The sequence below is a fragment of the Schistocerca gregaria genome, chromosome 3, assembly GCF_023897955.1.
Source record: "Schistocerca gregaria isolate iqSchGreg1 chromosome 3, iqSchGreg1.2, whole genome shotgun sequence".
Taxonomy (NCBI): Eukaryota; Metazoa; Arthropoda; class Insecta; order Orthoptera; family Acrididae; genus Schistocerca; species Schistocerca gregaria.
Genome location: NC_064922.1, coordinates 882,238,396 through 882,259,445, shown reverse-complemented (window position 1 = coordinate 882,259,445; position 21,050 = coordinate 882,238,396). Strand labels below are relative to the sequence as shown.

Genomic DNA, 21,050 nt, shown 5'->3' with positions numbered 1-21,050 from the left:
TTTGTATTTTAAGCTTAGTCAAAGCCTCAAAAATCAGAATACTATGGACGAGAACATTTAAAAGAAATTGTGTGTTACAAGTAACTAACACAAGTAGTTCAATAACAATCATAATGACTTACAATAAAATAAAATAATTTACTGCCGCTACGTGTTTATAGTGTTCTAATGTTTTCATTGGCATTTCATTGTTGCAGTGCTTTCACTCACATTCTGTTTCTGTAATGTTGTCATTGAGCTTTAAATAAAATAAGCTTAGTGTCCTGTTATCTTGCAACTTTACCTATGAGCTCACGACACTTAGAGTTATGTCAGTGATTTATTCTGAAGATAAAATAATGCTTGAGGAGTTTTTTTTACACATAATGCGCTTTCCTCCCAAATTAAATTGTTGTAAAAATGTGGTCATAGTTTATAAATAAGTACCTTCTCGTCAGTTGCAACGAAGTGTTCCTGGGTGAAACAACTTCACAAACTATATGACTTAGCAGAATAAAAAGTATGGTCAGAGCCTATTTCCTTATTTTCTGAGAATGTTGTGATACATTATAACTAGCTTGAAGTTCCAAAAGCTCCTTCAACAGGTCCGTTACGTTATCATTATTTAACGTATAAGAAACTGAAATACATAGACTTTTTTCAAACTGGCAAGTCAAGATACTAATTGCAATATTGTTCTTTTGTGTCATTCACTAAGTTGCTTTATATGTTTCTTTAGTAACATACACTCCTGGAAATTGAAATAAGAACACTGTGAATTCATTGTCCCAGGAAGGGGAAACTTTATTGACACATTCCTGGGGTCAGATACATCACATGATCACACTGACAGAACCACCGGCACATAGACACAGGCAACAGAGCATGCACAATGTCGGCACTAGTACAGTGTATATCCACCTTTCGCAGCAATGCAGGCTGCTATTCTCCCATGGAGACGATCGTAGAGATGCTGGATGTAGTCCTGTGGAACGGCTTGCCATGCCATTTCCACCTGGCGCCTCAGATGGACCAGCGTTCGTGCTGGACGTGCAGACAGCGTGAGACGACGCTTCATCCAGTCCCAAACATGCTCAATGGGGGACAGATCCGGAGATCTTACTGGCCAGGGTAGTTGACTTACACCTTCTAGAGCGCGTTGGGTGGCACGGGATACATGCGGACGTGCATTGTCCTGTTGGAACAGCAAGTTCCCTTGCCGGGCTAGGAATGGTAGAACGATGGGTTCGATGACGGTTTGGATGTACCGTGCACTATTCAGTGTCCCCTCGACGATCACCAGAGGTGTACGGCCAGTGTAGGAGATCGTTCCCCACACCATGATGCCGGGTGTTGGCCCTGTGTGCCTCGGTCGTATGCAGTCCTGATTGTGGCGCTCACCTGCACGGCGCCAAACACGCATACGACCATCATTGGCACCAAGGCAGAAGCGACTCTCATCGCTGAAGACGACACGTCTCCATTCGTCCCTCCATTCACGCCTGTCGCGACACCACTGGAGGCGGGCTGCACGATGTTGGGGCGTGAGCGGAAGACGGCCTAACGGTGTGCGGGACCGTAGCCCAGCTTCATGGAGACGGTTGCGAATGGTCCTCGCCGATACCCCAGGAGCAACAGTGTCCCTAATTTGCTGGGAAGTGGCGGTGCGGTCCCCTACGGCACTGCGTAGGATCCTACGGTCTTGGCGTGCATCCGTGCGTCGCTGCGGTCCGGTCCCAGGTCGACGGGCACGTGCACCTTCCGCCGACCACTGGCGACAACATCGACGTACTGTGGAGACCTCACGCCCCACGTGTTGAGCAATTCGGCGGTACGTCCACCCGGCCTCCCGCATGCCCACTATACGCCCTCGCTCAAAGTCCGTCAACTGCACATACGGTTCACGTCCACGCTGTCGCGGCATGCTACCAGTGTTAAAGACTGCGATGGAGCTCCGTATGCCACGGCAAACTGGCTGACACTGACGGCGGCGGTGCACAAATGCTGCGCGGCTAGCGCCATTCGACGGCCAACACCGCGGTTCCTGGTGTGTCCGCTGTGCCGTGCTTGTGATCATTGCTTGTACAGCCCTCTCGCAGTGTCCGGAGCAAGTATGGTGGGTCTGACACACCGGTGTCAATGTGTTCTTTTTTCCATTTCCTGGAGTGTATTATCTGCCTGTAGGCTGTCATATTGCGTTTTCAGCTTTCTTTGGACTTGGAAGACCGTAACTGTCATTGTCATAAACAGGTGTACTGGGAACCAGAAACAATGAAATTCCATCATTATTTTATAATAATAGTTTTAGTGCACATCCTGATCAACGCCGAGAATTGACGAGCCTGATTTTAACTCTATGGCCCACTCTTAGCCGGCCGCGGTGGCCGAGCGGTTCTAGGCACTTCAGTCCGCAACCACGCGGCTGATACGGCCGCAGGTTCGAATCCTGCCTCGGGCATGGATGTGTGTGATGTCCTTAAGTTAGTTAGGTTTAAGTAGTTCTAAGTTTAGGGGACTGATGACCTCAGTTAAGTCGCATAGTGCTTAGAGCCATTTGAACCATTTTTTTGGCTACTCTTAATGCTCTGATCCTCTTGCATTCCTTTCTCCCAGTCCTTATTGATTGACCATTTTTCCTTCTCTTCCTTTTCGTACTATCGAATCCCAGTCCCCCATGACTATAAATTTTCGTCTCCTTTAATTATCGGAATAAACGATAGCTGGGTGGTCAGCGTGACGGATTGCCGTCCTACGGGCCCGGGTTCGATTCTCGGCTAGGTCGGGGACTGGACGTTGTGTTGTCTTCATCATCATTTCATCCCCATCCGGCGCGCAGGTGGCCCAACGTGGCGTCGGCTGTAATGAGACCTGCACCAAGGCGCCGGACCTGCCCCGTAAGGGGCCTCCCGGCCTATGACGCCAAACGCTCATTTCATTTCCATCTGAATAATTTCGTCTATCTCATCATACATTTCTTCAATCTCTTCATCATATTCGTAGCTAATTGGCATATGAACTTGTACTACTCTGATAGTGTGGGCTTCTTGTCTATATTGGCTACTGTAATGCGTCCACTTTGCCGTTCATAATAGCTTACCCACATTCCTATTTTGTCATTCATTTTGAACCAGTTTCTGCATTACTCCTATTTGTTTTTGTATTTAAAACCCACTATTTACCTGACTACAAGTGCTGTTCCTGCTGCCACTGAACTTCGCTAATTACATTACACCCAACTTTAACCTAACCATTTCCGTTTTTAAATTTTCTAACCTACCTGCCCGATTAAGAGACCTGACATTCCACGCTTCGATCCTCAGAACTCCAGTTTTGTTTCTCCTGATAACGACATCCTTCTGAGTAGTCCTCTCCCGGAGATCCGAATAGGGGGTATTTTACCTGCGGGATGTTTTACCATTTAACCATATAGTAGAACTGCATTCCACCAGGGAAGGTTACGGCTTTAGTTTCCCCTTGGTTTCAGCAGTTCGCAGCACCAGCACAGCAAGGCCGTTTTGGTTAATGTTACAAGGCGAGATCAGTCAGTCATCCAGACTGTTGCCCCTGCAACTACTGAAAAGCCTGCTGCCCATGTTCAAGAACCGCGTATTTGTCTGCCCTCTCTGGCCTCTCAGCAGATACTCCCTGCTGTGTTTGCACCTACGGTACGGCTATCTGTAAATCTGAGGCACACCGGCCTCCCCACCAGCGGCAACGTCCATGATTCATATGGGGTGGGGGGGGGATGCAAAATATAGTTTCAAAATTCGATTCATGGTACAAACATTGGTCCTTGCTTTGCCGATGAAATGATTGACTCGGCTGATTTGTTTCGTTACATTGTAAGCTGTTTTGCTTTCAAAACTAATTACTTTTGCAAACGTTACAATGGTAGGTACAGCACGTCGAAAATCTTATTGCCTTGTTTAAAGTGTGGCCGATATATCATATGGACAGTTTATTCTCTCGCCCTCTTCTTCGTGCGTATGTGTGTGTGTGTGTGAAGGGATCTGACAGAATAAAAATTAAATACGTAAGTAAAACTGATAAACCCATATTGTGTCTCTCCACGTGGGAAACATATGGTCGCGAGTCCATTCGTCTTGAGAAAGTACATTAATATCAACAAGAAAACGTTAATTCTTTCAAAAAGGTCACTATTGATAGTGGACTTTACTTACGTAAATAACGAAATTTACGTAAGTTATGCTATTTACTTAAATTAATACCATTAGCAATAGTGACTGTTGCTGCTCCCTTGTTTGACAGAATCAGCCTATTTGTTGTGCACAGCCACGCTATCAAAATGTGAGTTCTCGACAAAATTGCGTAGTACGAGAAATCAGCATAAACAATCAAGAAATTGAAGACAAAACAAAACACAGAAATAAAGTTAAAAGGTGAGAAGGTTCCCAAGACAAAACAGTTGAAAAAGGGAACGAAAGAAGCGGGGCAGCAGAAAAGAGGAGAAAAAAGTGAATAGATGAAAGAGTATTGGGGAAAGTGTAAACCTAGCTAAACTTTAGTCCTTACTTGGCCTCTAGCGAAAGAAGGAGAAGAGAGGAAGCGCAGATTGCAAAGCATTTATTGAAGAGAGATTAGTAAATATACATGCAGTATTTTTTCGTCACTGCACATGGGAATGGGACATGATGTAGTAAATTGTGGGCTAAGCGGTATAGGAAAAGGGAAGGAATACTGATGTTTAACGTCCCGTCGACATGGAATTCATTGGAGGCAGAGCACAAGCTCGAATTGTTACAAGATCAGGGAATGAAATCGGCATTGTCCTTGCAAAGGAATCGTCTCAGCCATTGCCTGGAGGGATTTATAGGTATGACGGAAAACCTAAACCAGGATGGTCGGACGCTGACTGGAACCGGTGTCCGCCAGAATTTGAGTCCAATGTGCTAATTACTGTGCCACCTCGCTCGCTTTATACCATAAAGGACACGAAAGTGAGTAGCTCGCTTTCAGTACTGAACAAGACAAAGCACACAACCAATGTCTTGACACCTTGCCTAGGACTTACGTTTCTGAAGTTGGTCAATTGCGGCCGAAACCTGTCATGATTAAAAACCAGTTCTATGATTGTAGCTAGAAGCAATATAACTAACAGAATAAAGGTTAATATTCATTTGTTTGACTGACACGAACCTCTTGCAGCAAGAACTACTACATTTGGTGCTACGTTTGAAACAATTCTACCGCCCTTAGAGCAGTTTCGTGATTTTGTCTAGATATTTATTTCCTGTCACTCAGTTCTTCATTTGTAAAAACACTAGTAAATTATAAAAGATTTGTGATTTAATTCGATAGCGGAAATCATCTGCGAGAAATGAGTACCTTCCAACAAACGTTATCTGGGTATGCTTTCCGTTAAATTCTCCGAATGCCAATATATAGTTTACCACGTATAGCGTATCTGCGATACGTAATAAACATATCAAGAGCGGCGTAAAATTTATGAATCTGACCCTCCAAGTCGTCGAAATCACAACAGAGGAACCAGATTTTTATGCGTATTTTTGTTTGGTCGTCTCTTACCAGATGTATGAAACAGTGCTATCACTAAATTCGTTGCATCAACAACTGCCACCGTGGAGCCTACACAAAGCAAAGTTCATTTGGAAATAAATTTACTGGCTTCTATCTTCCGTCAGTACAATTAAGCAACAAACCTACCGTTACTGAGATGAATGAGCAGCTTACATAGCTGAAAATTCAGTACGATGCTCTCTGCCAAAGCTAGCTATTGTGTTAACCCTACTCCTCACCACGATGTACCGTAGATATTTTGATAGGAGAAATATTCCCACTGATTGGACAAGAGTACAGGTCGCAGACGTCTACAAAAACATAAAAAGAATTCATGGAGGTACATTCCGTCTTTGCAACTAAATCAAAGGCCGTTTGTTTTTCGCGATATGTACTTCACTTCTTTTATTTATGAAGCATTTTTAGTAGCATGTGTTACATGTTTGTTTTTACATATATAACAAACGCATTTTGTAGCAGCGACAAGTACTTTTTACCCGCAGTTTTACTCGGTCAGCTCTTATTGGACCTATGAATCAGTGCTATTATTAAATTCGTTCCATCAATAACTGCAAGGACTGGTAACTGCTACATAAAGCACTTATTATAAGTATAAAAACAAACATGTAATACAGGCCACTGAAAATACTTCCTAAATAAAAGAAAAGAACCCCGTTTGGCAAAAAACAAGCTGCCTCTTATTTACACGCTAAGACTGGGCCTACTTCATTGAATTTTGAAGAAACTAAGGAACGACGCAAAATGGAACTAATGATGAGAAGAAGAATTTATCCACAGAACTACTGCTCTGTGCAGTAACATTTGTATCTAGCAAAAACATTGTGTTCTCACTACAAACATTATGACCTACCACGTACAAAATAGCCTTCTCAGTACAAGAACCGTAAACATCGAATTCTCTATATCTGATCTACGGGATATTTAACTGGGTACTGCAAACGGACAGAAATTTTCCTCGTATGATGGTCGCCGCACGCTGTCCTGGATGGAGAGTCATCCACACACATTGAAGAAATCTCTGGTGTGAACCACGGGAGTGCAGGAGAATTATTGCTGTTTGTTTTACATTAATAACTTAGCAGACAGTATTAGTTAAAATGTCAGACATTTTGCAGCTGGTGCAATAATCTATGAGGAAATTTTATTCCGTAAATAAGGCAGCAATATGCAATTAGACATCGACAAAAATCAACCATTCACAAAAACTGGTAATGCAGGGAAATGAAAAGTATACTTCACACGAAACGTGACAGCCTGATAGCCTTTTATCGCACGATTAGTGGGTCACAATTGGGGCAAGACATGTCAGATACGTACAAGAGAGTGCGAGACGGTAGTCGTAAAGTTGAAATTGTTGTTGTTGTTGTGGTCTTCAGTCCTGAGACTGGTTTGATGCAGCTCTCCATGTTACCCTATCCTGTTCAAGGTTCAAGCTTCTTTATCTCCCAGTACCTACCGCAGCCTACATCCTTATGAATCTGCTTAGTGTATTCGTCTCTTGGCCTCCCTCTACGATTCCCCCCCCCCCCCCCCCCCGCTGCTCTCCCTTGATGCCTCAGAACATGTCCTACCAACCGATCCCTTCTTCTTGTCAAGTTGTGCCACAAACTCCTCCCCAATTCTATTCAATACCTCCCCATTAGTTATGTGATCTACCTATCTAATCTTCACCATTCTTCTGTGGCTCCACATTTCGAAAGCTTTTATTCTCTTCTTGTCCAAACTATTTATCGACCATGTTTCACTTCCATACATGGCTACACTCCATACAAATACTTTCAGAAACGGCTTCCTGACATTTAAATCTATACTCGATGTTAACAAATTTCTCTTCTTCAGAAACACTTTCCTTGCCATTGCCAGTCTACATTTTATATCCTCTCTACCTCGACCATCATCAGTTATTTTGCTCCCCAAATAGCAAAACTCCTTTACTACCTTAAGTGTCTCATTTCCTAATCTAATTCCCTCATCATCACCCGACTTAATTCGACTACATTCCATTATTCTCGATTTGCTTTTGTTGATATTCATCTTATACCCTCCTTTCAAGACACTGTCCATTCCGTTCAACTGCTCTTGCAAGTACTTTGCTGTCTCTGACAGAATTACAATGTCAGCGGCGAACCTCAAAGTTTTTGTTTCTTCTCCATGGATTTTAATGCCTACTCGGAACTTTTGTTTCCTTTACTGCTTGCTCAGTATACAGATTGAATAGCATCGGGGAAAGGCTACAACCCTGTCTCACTCATTTCCCAACCACTGCTTCCCTTTCAAGTCCCTCAACTCTTATAACTGCCATCTGATTTCTGTACAAATTGTAAATAGCCTTTCGCTCCCTGTGTTTTAACACTGCCACCTTCAGAATTTGAAACAGAGTATTCCAGTCAACATATTCAAAAGCTTTCTCTAAGTCTACAAATGCTAGAAACGTAGGTTTGCCTTTCCTTAATCTTTCTTCTAAGATAAGTCGTAGGGTCTGATTGCGTCACGTGTTCCAACATTTCTGCGGAATCCAAACTGATCTTCCCCGAGGTCGGCTTCTACCAGTTTTTCCATTCGTCTGTAAAGAATTCGCGTCAGTATTTTGCAGCTGTGACTTATTAAACTGATAGTTCGGTAATTTTCACATCTGTCAACACCAGCTTTCTTTGGGATTGGAATTATTATATTCTTCTTGAAGTCTGAGGGTATTTCGCCTGTCTCATACATCTTGCTCACCAGATGGTGGAGTTTTGTCAGGACTGGCTCTCCCAAGGCAGTCAGTAGTTCTAATGGCATGTTGTCTACTCCCGGGGCCTTGTTTTGACTTACGTGTTTCAGTGCTCCGTCAAACCCTTCACGCAGTATCATATCTCCCATTTCAACTTCATCTACATCCTCTTCCATTTCCATAATATTGTCCTCAAGAACTTCGCCCCTGTATAGACCTTCTATATACTCCTTCCACCTTTCTGCATCCCTTCTTTGCTTAGAATTGGGTTTCCATCTGAGCTCTTGATATTCATGCAAGTGGTTCTCTTTTCTTCAAGCGTCTCTTTAATTTTCCTGTATGCAGTATCTATCTTAACCCTGGTGAGATAAGCCTCTACATCCTTACATTTGTCCTCTAGCCATACCTGCATAGTCATTTTTGCACTTCCTGTCGATCTCGTTTTTAAGACGTTTGTATTCCTTTTTGCCTGCTTCATTTACTGCATTTTTATATTTTCTCCTTTCATAAATTAAATTCAATATCTCTTCTGTTACCCAAGGATTTCTACTAGCCCTCGTCTCTTTACCTACTTGATCCTCTGCTTCCTTCACTACTTCATCCCTCAAAGCTACCCATTCTTCTTCTACTGTATTTCTTTCCCCCATTCCTGTTAATTGTTCCCTTATGCTCTCACTGAAACTCTGTACAACCTCTGGTTCTTTCAGTTTATCCCTGTCTCATCTCCTTAAATTCCCACCATTTTGCAGTTTCTTCAGTTTTAACCTACAATTCATAACCAATAGATTGTGGTCAGAGTTCACATCTGCCCCTGGAAATGTCTTACAATTTAAAACCTGGATCCTAAATCTCTGTCTTACTATTATATAATCTATATGAAACCTTTTAGTGCCTCCAGGGTTCTTCCATGCATACAACTTCCTTTCATGATTCTAGAACCAAGTGTTAGCTATGATTAAGTTATGCTCTGTGCAAAATTCTACCAGACGGCTTCCTCTTTCATTTCTTGGCCCCAATCCATATTCACCTACTACGTTTCCTTCTCTTCCTTTTCCTACTGTTGAATTCCAGTCACCCATGACTATTAAATTTTCGTCTCTACAGGGGCGTTTTCGATGGGAAGTACCTGATCACCCACAACACTCCCCGAAATTAGTTCCCCCGTGAGTTCCATCTTTACTCACATGAACCGCTGGCTGTGAAGAGCACATTTTCGCACAGACAACGAGCTGTAGACCAGCGTAGAGAAATCGCGGAAAGCAGAGGCGGCTGCCTTCTATGCCGAGGATATTGGTATATTGGAACAACACTACGACAAATGTCTAATTGGGAAATTGTGGTAAGTACCTATGGGACAAAACTGCTGAGGTCATCTGTCCCTAGGCTTACACACTACTTAATCTAACTTAAGCTAACGGCAACACGCCCACCCAAGCCAGAGGGAGGACACGAACCTACGACGGGGGGAGCCGCGCAAACGGTGTCAAGGCGTTTTAGACCGCGCGGCTACCTCGTGAGGCTGACGACTGTGTAGAGAAGTAGCTGAAAGTTGCAGCTAACTGTTGCCTATCCCATATATAACTCATAATGATAAAATTAGGCAAGTAAGAGGTCCCACAGAAGGGTACGATTTCTGTTTCATCATTTGCCGCGTAAGTGGGAAACCTGAATACATGAGGTGTGTAAGAAAAGTAATGAGACTGGTTCTTTACCTACCAAACTTTTTTTTTTCTTTTCAAACAACAACATTGTCCCCTTAAAAGTAGTTCCCTTCCGTACCTATACACTGGCGGACTCGTTATTCCCAGTGGTGGAAGCAGCGCTGAATGCCTTCATCTGGTAGGGCCTTCAACATGTCGGTCACATTCTTTTCAATGTTCTCCAGAGACCCAAAATGACGTCCTTTTAAGACATTTTTCGATTTCGGGAAAAGAAATGCCTCAGATCAGGTGAACAGAGGGGCCGCGGAAAAAAACAAACAGGAATGGCTTTTGAGGTAAAAAATTCCGTGATAAAAGTGGCCGTGTGGTAATGTTTTTCGGCACCGTTTAGGAATAAACCTTCCGCGTGTGCAAAATTTCAGTCATAATTTTATGTACCGCCAAGGTGTTTAACAGGTCACCCTTCATCCTTGTTGTTAAACGTCAGTCGGGTCTCACCTGGTCTTGAAGTTGAATGTCTCCCTGAGCGAGGTTCATCTTCAATGTTTTGGCCTCCCAAAATGATTTGTGTCAGCAAAAAACTCGTGCTCTGGATAAACAATGTTCCCCATAAGCCTGATTCAACTTTTAAGAGGTCACACTCTCGGATTCTCCAAGTTAAACAAAACACTTGAAGGAATAACGTTGCTCTAAGCTCCACTATCCCATTTTCGTAACACGCAACAAAAACACAACTTTTCAGATGGCGCTCTCAAAAATCACTTGATGGCCGTACTGAGCTGAAACTCAGACTGAACATCTGGAAGGGATAAGCTCACCAGTCTACACGAGTAGAACAACACAGCGCCACCAGACCGCTCGCAACGTTGTTAGTCTCATTGCTGTTTTCATACACCTCCTACGGAACCCTCAAAAGTGCTTTCTTCCACGTACAGTGTAGATGTAGAGTCTATCCAAACTATGTCATTTAAGACTTTCACTTCCAGCACCTTTCCCCTGTGACGTTCTTATGTCTCACTATTAGTGACTACGTGTGATTCGTGGTGGGAACAATGAGATCATACCTTCGTTGGAGGTGTCCAGTCCCTCGGTGGTCGTTCCTGGTTGCGGAGTAGAAATTGCGCCCTCCAGCACAGACACCGAGATCAGCATCAGCACCGCTAGGGTGCGGAACGGTCTGGTCGACGACCGCATGGCGCCTCATCTGGCTCTCTGCGTGCTTGGCCAGCAGAGCGCAGAGCTCTGCCGGTGACTCACCAGCGAAGACAGCGCGATCCGTGACGTCACAGCTGGCTGCAGATAACACTCTGATAGACACTGCGCCGTCGGATCTATACGTCTCTACTTAAAAGTTTGGCGTTGCAGTTGTACACATTATTCGTATCTCCTTTGCTTACTCACTGGTCATACCGGACTCGAGAGTCCATTACCGCAGCAACGTATTTTCGCCACCTGTCCCTGTCTTGGGCTATTTCCTTCCATTCACCTTCAATACCTAGGCTCCTCAAATCAGCCTTCACATTGTCCTCCCATCTACGCCTGGATCTCCCCACAGGACGTTTTCCCTCTAGGTGCCCTACCAGTACTCTGTGTGCTGCCCTGCCCTCCTCCATTCGAGTTACGAGACCCGCCCATCGCAGCCTACGTGATTTAATAATACTTATTATGTCAGGGCTTGAATAGAGTTCGTGAACCTCTTCGTTATGCAGTTTTCGCCACTCTGCACTAATGTCATCCCTTATTGCTCCGAAAATTTTCCTCAAAATTTTGTTTTCAAATACTCGAAACGGCTTTTCATTTTGCACAGCGAGAGACCAAATCTCACTCCCATACAGCATAACTGGTAGAATAATAGTTTTGTATATTCTAATCTTTAAATTCCTAGACAATATCCGTGATGAAAGTAATCTATTCATTGAGAAATAGCACGCATTTCCCGCCCGTAATCTCTTCTTCATTTCGGATTCAATCTCATTTGTCGAAGTGATGTCCGCGCCTAGATACTTAAATGTGTTCACTTTTTCAGTCTCCATGTCTCCAACTTTTAACATTTCCTGAACTAATGCTGTTGGCATTCTAGTAGTAACGAGGTATTTAGTTTTGTCTTCACTTATCCTTAGACCTACATCTTCACTAGCCATATTAACGCATTCGCATTTGCTGTTACAGATTCTTTCCTATCGCTAATGATGTTAAGATCATCTGGATACACTAATGTCTTAATATTTCCATTTAACTCCACACCCTCTGAATTATCTGCTGCCACTCATACAATATATTCTAGGACTAAATTAAAAAGTAGCGGAGACAGGGCATCTCCTTGCTTAAGTCCGTTCTTTATTACAAATTCTTCTGACTCCAGTTTCCTCACGCGTACTCTACCTTTTGTGTTTTTCAAGCTCGCTTCTATAAGTCTAACATACTGCATTGGTATTCCAAGTTCCAAAAGAATTCTGTACAACTTTGATTGCAATACTGAGTCATATGCTTTTGTAAAATCTATGAGTAGATTATGAACTGGTTTATTGCATTCCCATTTCTTTTCCAAAATCTGAAGCAGGATGAATATTTGGTCTATAGTTGATCTGTTCCTCCGAAAGCCAGCTTGGTAATCCCCCATAATTTCATCTGCATACGGTGTAAGCCAGCTTAGCAGAATATTCGAGAAAATTTTGGAACATTCTGGTAATAGCGATATCCCTCTATAATTACTGCAATCCATTTTGTCACCCTTCTTAAAAATTGGGATCAGAATCGTCTGCTGCCACTCTTAAGGTATCATCTCTGAGTTCCATACTTTATTTATCACTTTGTGAACTACTTCCAGCAATTTCTGTCCCCCATTTTTAACTAATTCTGCAGTTATGCAGTCTGATCCTGGCGCTTTATGGTTTTTCAATTGTTAATTGCATCTCTTACATCCTTTAACGTTGGCTCAGGTATCTGGGGTTCTGCTGTATGTATTTCGTACGCCTGCTCATTTCTTGCTCCCTGGTGTACATTTAACAGATGCTCAAAATACGTCCTCCATTTACTTAATATAGTATTGGGGTCTGTCAGTATTCCCCCGGCACCCCCTCGAAGTGCATTTGTCCTTGCCTTGAAGCCCTTCCTATGCCCATTTATGTCTAGATAAAGTTCCCTAATGTTTTATGTTTTACTGTTTGTTTCCATTTCTTTTTATTTGATTGTTCAAATAATTCCTCTTCTTTGCCCGTAGCCTACGACCAACTTCCCTTCACATGTTCAAAAACTCCTCTCGTTTCCTGTCTCCCATTCTATCCCAATCTAATCGCGCTTTTCTCCTTTCCTTTACCAATTTCTTGCATTCCTCATCAAATCACGGTTTCCTCCTGTTCTTCTTAATTGTACCTATCGTGACCTCCGCTGCCTCTTTGATATTATTCCTCACAGTGATCAACTGTTTATTTACATCCTCGTATCTCCTTTAAGGACTGCGAATATCTTATTTCTCCATGCATCGTCGAAAATAAAAAAAGCAACGCCAATATCAGGCCAGATATTGATAAAATTTCGAAAAGGTACAAAGGCTGGCATATTCTATAAAATATTCAGAATTTTAAAACTGTGCACTTTACAACATGCAGAAAAGTAAATGCCTGCATCTACAATATCAATGAGTCACAACAGAAGTCAGGCGACTCATACAAATTCTTACTGTAATAATTTGTATGCATATGAACTGGAATGATAACGCAGGGACAGCTGTAGGTGAAGCAGGTGCCAGACATCCGTTAATTGAAAGGATACTGTCACGGAAGAAGGTCATGGATATGATTTTAAAAAGTCTGTATGAGTATACAATGAGGTGACTAAAGTCATGGGCTACATCTTAATATCGTGTCGGAACACCTTTTATCAGGCGTAGTGCAGCAACTCAACATGTCGTTGGATGTCACTTGCAGAAATATTGAGCCATGCTACCTCTGTAGCCGTCAACTGCGAAAGTGTTACCGGTGCAGGATTTTGTGCACGAACTGACCTCTCGATTATGCCCTGTAAATGTTCGATGGGATTCACGTTGGGCTATGTGGTTGGGCAAATCATTCGCTCGAATTGTCCAGAATGTTCTTCAAACCAATTGCGAACAACTGTGGCCTGATGATAAGTCGAATAATCAGCCATAAAAACTTCACTCTTGTTTGGGAACATCTACATCTACATTTATACTCCGCAAGCCATCCAACGGTGTGTGGCGGAGGGCACTTTACGTGCCATTTCATTACTTACCTTTTCTGTTCCAGTAGAGTATGGTTCGTGGGAAGAACGACTGTCTGAAAGCCTCCGTGCGCCCACGAATCTCTCTAATTTTACATTCGTGATCTCCTCGGGAGGTATAAGTAGGGGGAAGCAATAATTCGATACCTCATCCAGAAACGCACCCTCTCGAAACCTGGCGAGCAAGTTACACCGTGATGCAGAGCGCCTCTCTTGCAGAGTCTGCCACTTGGGTTTGCTAAACATCTCCGTAACGCTATCACGGTTACCAAATAACCCTGTGACGAAACGCGCCGCTCTTCTTTGGATCTTCTCTATCTCTTCCGTCAACCCGATCTGGTACGAATCCAGCACTGATGCGCAATACTCAGGTATAGGTCGAACGAGTGTTTTTTAAGCCACCTCCTTTGTTGATGGACTACATTTTCTAAGGACTCTCCCAATGAATCTCAACCTGGTACCCGCCTTACCAACAATTAATTTTATATGATCATTCCACTTCAAATCGTTCCGCACGCATACTCCCAGATATTTTACAGAAGTAACTGCTACCAGTGTTTGTTCCGCTATCATGTAATCATACAATAAAGGATCCCTCTTTCTATGTACTTGCAATACATTACAATTGTCTATCTACATCTACGTCTACATCCATACTCCGCAAGCCACCTGACGGTGTGTGACGGAGGGTACCCTGAGTATCTCTATCGGTTCTCCCTTCTATTCCAGTCTCGAATTGTACGTGGAAAGAAGGATTGTCGGTATGCTTCTGTGTGGGCTCTAATCTCTCTGATTTTATCCTCATGGTCTCTTCGCGAGATATACGTAGGAGGGAGCAATATACTGCTTGAATCTTCGGTGAAGGTATGTTCTCGTAAATTTAACAAAAGCCCGTACCGAGCTACTGAGCATCTTTCCTGCAGAGTCTTCCACTGGAGTTTATCTATCATCTCCGTAACGCTTTCACGATTACTAAATGATCTTGTAACGAAGCGCGCTGCTCTCCGTTGGATCTTCCCTATCTCTTCTATCAACCCTATCTGGTGCGGATCCCACACTGCTGAGCAGTATTCAAGCAGCGGGCGAACAAGCGTACTGTAACCTACTTCCTTTGTTGTCGGATTGCATTTCCTTAGGATTCTTCCAATGAATCTCAGTCTGGCATCTGCTTTACCGACGATCAACTTTATATGATCATTCCATTTTAAATCACTCCTAATGCCTACTCCCAGATAATTTATGGAATTAATTGCTTCCAGTTGCTGATCTGCTATTTTGTAGCTAAATGATAAGGGACCTATCTTTCTATGTATTCGCATCACATTACACTTGTCTACATTGAGATTCAATTGCCATTCCGTGCACCATGCGTCAATTCGCTGCAGATCCTCCTGCATTTCAGAACAATTTTCCATTGTTGCAACATCTCGATACACCACAGCATCATCTGCAAAAAGCCTCAGTGAACTCCCGATGTCATCCACCAGGTCATTTATGTATATTGTGAATAGCAACGGTCCTATGACACTCCCCTGCGGCACACCTGAAATCACTCTTACTTCAGAAGATTTCTCTCCATTGAGAATGACATGCTGCGTTCTGTTATCTAGGAACTCCTCAATCCAATCACACAATTGATCTGATAGTCCATATGCTCTTACTTTGTTCATTAAACGACTGTGGGGAACTGTGTCAAACGCCTTGCGGAAGTCAAGAAACACGGCATCTACCTGTGAACCCGTGTCTAAGGCCCTCTGAGTCTCGTGGACGAATAGCGCGAGCTGGGTTTCACACGACCGTCTTTTTCGAAACCCATGCTGATTCCTACACAGTAGATTTCTAGTCTCCAGAAAAGACGTTATACTCGAACATAATACGTGTTCCAAAATTCTACAACTGATCGACGTTAGAGATATAGGTCTATAATTCTGCTCATCTGTTCGACGTCCCTTCTTGAAAACGGGGATGGCCTGTGCCCTTTTCCAATCCTTTGGAACGCTTCGCTCTTCTAGAGACCTACGGTACACCGCTGCAAGAAGGGGAGCAAGTTCCTTCGCGTACTCTGTGTAAAATCGAACTGGTATCCCATCAGGACCAGCGGCCTTTCCTCTTTTGAGCGATTTTAATTGTTTCTCTATCCCTCTGTCGTCTATTTCGATACCTACCAGTTTGTCAACTGTGCGACAATCTAGAGAAGGAAGCACAGTGCAGTCTTCCTCTGTGAAACAGCTTTGTAAGAAGACATTTAGTATTTCGGCCTTTAGTCTGTCATCCTCTGTTTCAGTACCATTTTGGTCACAGAGTGTCTGGATATTTTGTTTTGATCCACCTATCGCTTTGACATAGGACCAAACTTTCTTAGGATTTTCTGCCAAGTCAGTGCATAGAACTTTACTTTCGAATTCATTGAAAGCCTCTCGCATAGCCCTCCTCACACTACATGTCGCTTCGCGTAATTTTTGTTTGTCTGCAAGGCTTTGGCTATGTTTATGTTTGCTGTGAAGTTCCCTTTGCTTCCGCAGCAGTTTTCTAACTCGATTGTTGTACCACTGTGGCTCTTCCCCATCTCTTACGATCTTGCTTGGCACATACTCATCTAACGCATATTGTACGATGGTTTTGAACTTTGTCCACTGATCGTCAACACTATCTGTACTTGAGACAAAACTTTTGTGTTGAGCCGTCAGGTACTCTGTAATCTGCTTTTTGTCACTTTTGCTAAACAGAAAAATCTTCCTACCTTTTTTAATATTTCTATTTACGGCTGAAATCATCGATGCACTAACCGCTTTATGATCGCTGATTCCCTGTTCTGCATTAACTGATTCAAATAGTTCGGGTCTGTTTGTCACCAGAAGGTCTAATATGTTATCGCCACGCGTCGGTTCTCTGTTTAACTGCTCAAGGTAGTTTTCAGATAAAGCACTTAAATATATTTCACTGGATTCTTTGTCCCTGCAACAAGTTATGAACGTTTGAGTCTCCCAGTCTATATCCGGCAAATTAAAATCTCCACCCAGAACTGTAACATGGTGGGGAAATCTACTCGAAATATTTTCCAAATTATTCTTCAGGTGCTGAGCCACAACAGCTGCTGAGCCCGGGGGCCTATAGAGACATCCAATTACCATGTCTGAGCCTGCTTTAACCGTGACCTTCACCCAAATCATTTCACATTTCGGATCTCCGTCAATTTCCTTCGATACTATTGCACTTCTTATCGCTATAAACACGCCTCCCCCTTCACTGTCCAGCCTGTCTCTGCGGTATACATTCCAATCTGAGTTTAGGATTTCATTACTGTTTACATGTGGTTTCAGCCAACTTTCTGTCCCTAGTACTATATGGGCGTTGTGACCGTTTATTAATGAGAGCAGTTCTGGGACCTTTCTATAGACGCTCCTGCAGTTTACTATTAGCACATTAATATTGTTATTCCCTGTTGCATTTTGCCTACTCCTGCCTTGCCGCGTCTCAGGAGGCGTCTTGTCGGGCCTAGGGAGGGAATTCTCTAACCTACACGTACTCCGCTACCCTCGTAGCCGCTTCCGGCGTGTAGTCTATGTTAAGGGTCAGTTGCCACTCCCTGCACCAAGTGCCTATCCGCTGTAGATCTTTCTGCATCAAGTCCGTGAATGGCTGCAAATGGTCTCCAAGTAACCAACATAAGTTTCCAATCAATGAGCGGTTCAGTCGGACTAGACAACTCAGTCCATTCCACGTAAACACAGCCGACACCATTATGAGGCCACCACTGCCTTGCAGAGGACCCAGTCCATTCCATGTAAAGACAACCCACACCGCTATGCAGCCACTACCAGCTTTCACAGTGCCTTGTCGACAACTCGGCTCCATGGTTTCGCTGTGTCTGTGCCACACTCGGACCCTACCACCAGCACATACCAACTTAAACTGTGATTCACCTGACCAGGCCACGATTTTCCAGTCATCTAGTGTCCAACCTGCATGGTCACGAGCCCAGGGGCAACGCTGCTGGCGATGCCGTGCTGTAAGCAAAGGCACTAGCGTCGGTAGCCTGCTGCCATAGCTCTTTAACGCCAAATTTCGCCGTATTGTCCTAACGGATTGTCGAACGTCCCACATTGATTTCTGCGTTTATTTCACGCATTGTTGCTTGTCTATTAGCACTGTCAACTCTACGCAAACGCCGTTGCTCTCGCTCGTTAAGTGAAGGCTGTCGGCCACTGTGTTGTTCATGTTGATGAGTGGTAATGCCTGAAATTTTGTATTCTCGGCACTCTCTTGGCACTGTGGATCTCGGAATATTAAACCCCTAGTGATTTCCAAAATGTAACGTCCCATGTGTCCAGCTCCAAGTCTGTTAATTCACGTTAATTCACGTAGCCTGAGTACAAATGATAGCCCCACCAACGCACTGCCCTTTCATACTCTGTGTAACCGATATTATCGCTATGTATATGCGCATATAGCTATCCCCTGACCTCTGTCACCTCAGTATATATTCGATTAGATCGCGAAGAAACCTTAACATGTGGTACGATGTTAAGTGACTTCTTCCGTGCACTTCACACTGGTTTCCAGAGTGTGTATATATGTGAAGTTATAAATGAAGATCCGTAATCCTTTATCAAGGTTCACAAATGCTACCAAGATATCGTTATTTTGCTTCAGCAGCCTTCCATTTCTAAGAGCGATGTCGAAACTTCTTCACTGGTACGCTTTCCCTTCACTGAACCACGCTGAACTTCATCCAGAAACTCTTTAATTTATTTTTTTTTTCTCCTCTGAACATTATTACAATCAGCAATATACAAACATGGCTTCAACACCTACAAAACCCAAGCGGGAGCTACAAGAAATTAATGCAAAAAATTAGATTAATGATTAAGGTAGGTACACTACTTGTCACCATTCTTGTACAATTTTAACACTGAAGAAAGAACCAAGGAAATGGAAGGAAATTTCAGAAGAGAAACACACAATGACTCCAATGCTGGTGATCGCAGGTGACGCATCTTTCTAAGCGAACGTAAAGAAGAAGTAGAAGATCTGTGGAAAGGAATGAACAGCTTACTTGGCGTACGACATGACTTTAGGATAAAAGAAGCGAAGACGACGGTGATTAGTGACAGAAAGGAGAATAACGGTTTGTATAACTTTAGAACTGACAACTGATTTACACTGCTGTGGGAGAAGTGAGAGAATTCTCCGACCTAGCATATATGAATGCTGTTACACAACTGCCTGAAGCCAGAGAAACATCACACGAGGATTGGTTCAGGAGAATAGAAATGACGGAGGAGTACCTAAAAGTGTTCGCCCTGAGCACAGCATAGAATGGAAGTGGAACGTGGACCATTGGTAATATGGAGAAGAAGAAACTTGAAGCTTATGAGATGTGGTGCTATCAAAGAACGTTAAAAATTAAGCAGGCAGATAAAATACAGAATCAAGCACTACTAAAAAGCATTGGTGACGACAGGGCGTTACAGAAAAAGGACTAGTTAGTGCGACATCTGCTGCGGCATCGATAATAGCTAAGCTGGCGCTAAGTGGAACAGTAGAGGGGGAAAATAGTACGGTACACGAAGATTAGAATCTACGAAATAAACTGTACGCAGTATTGTGTGCAAAAGTTCCACAGAGATGAAAAGATTAGCACAAGATAGAAAACGATATAAAATGTTACCAAACCACTCCAAAAATGCAAGTTTGAATAAACAAATGCATTCACATTTCAATAAGTGATTTAGTAACTATGCCATAATAACTACAACAAAGTACTGAAAATTTTCCCACATCGTCCTGAATGAATATCAGAATGGTTTCCATAAATGTCGTTCCTGTGTCAGTGCTGCACTCAGCATGTAACAGATAATCGAGAAGCATTGAGAATACGAATTGAAACACACATACATTGCTGACTGGGTTTACAAACAAGAACTAGAACTAGAACGTTAGAATTACGAGAAAAAAGATGTGGGAAATACGTACTGACAAAGACTTTCTAAGCCTTATCTTTTTCTTAACGTCAATCTTCCAACTGGTTTGATGCGTCCCATCATATTTTATTTCTATACCAATCTCTTCATATCAGAGTAGCACTTAGTCACGATCTTCACTGTTTTGTTCTTCATATTTCAGTCTCCGTGTTCTCCTACAGGCGCAAATTTTGCTTTCTACGACTCCCTGCAGTAGCATGGGAGCAATTTTTGAACTTTAACCACATGTCCTCAATCCTATCCCTGCTGTCCTTTTGTGGTAAGTTCCTATGGGACCAAACTGCAGAGGTCATCGGCACCTAGGCTTACACACTGCTTAAGATAACTTAAACTTACTTACGCTCAGCATCTTTTTGTGACATCACACCTGAAAGGTTTCTGTTCTCTTCCTATTTGGCCGGTTGTCATTTGCTGCTTCATGTGCCCGTTAAGCTGTCCACGGGGCCAGCTAGAGTGAGATGAAGGCTGTGGAAACTTCTGAAGACGTGTCAAGTTTTTTGCTGGTGTACTCTAAAAGTCCAGCTGGTTCCATGGGCTTGAGATTAGCTGCCGACTGTCTCGCTGGGACCTCCCACCAACTGGTGTGTGCAGGGTGTAAACGCTTCATACTTGCGAAATGAATTCATTGCTTCAAATTCGATAGCACGACCAATATTGTGAAACGTAGACTATGATTCCTGAAATTATGCAACGAAAACTGAAGCATTGCTCTGCACAAATATCTACAGCTAAGAACAAGAACTAAACAGCGTTTGGTAGCAGACAGTTGCAGCAGTGGCTGGAAAAAGTCGCATCCTTGTATCATGCCTGTTTTCGACGTGAAACCCATTTTAATTAACACAGGATCAATGATACATGCTAGAAAACACTTGTTGAGTGATTAACACGTATTATGAAGCAAAGTTGTAATGACCT

The 21,050-nt window shown here is 43.1% G+C and overlaps 1 protein-coding gene across 1 annotated transcript in view; it reads right to left on the bottom strand.

Annotated features, from left to right (window-relative positions):
- LOC126355038 (collagen alpha-2(IX) chain-like) overlaps window positions 1-21,050 on the bottom strand; it is a 122,906-nt gene that overhangs the window by 30,583 nt on the left and 71,273 nt on the right. Inside the window, exon 2 of the mRNA XM_050005190.1 lies at window positions 10,977-11,205. Coding sequence (XP_049861147.1) covers window positions 10,977-11,106 — 130 coding nt within the window. The 5' untranslated portion in view covers window positions 11,107-11,205. The remainder of the gene's footprint in view (window positions 1-10,976; window positions 11,206-21,050) is intronic.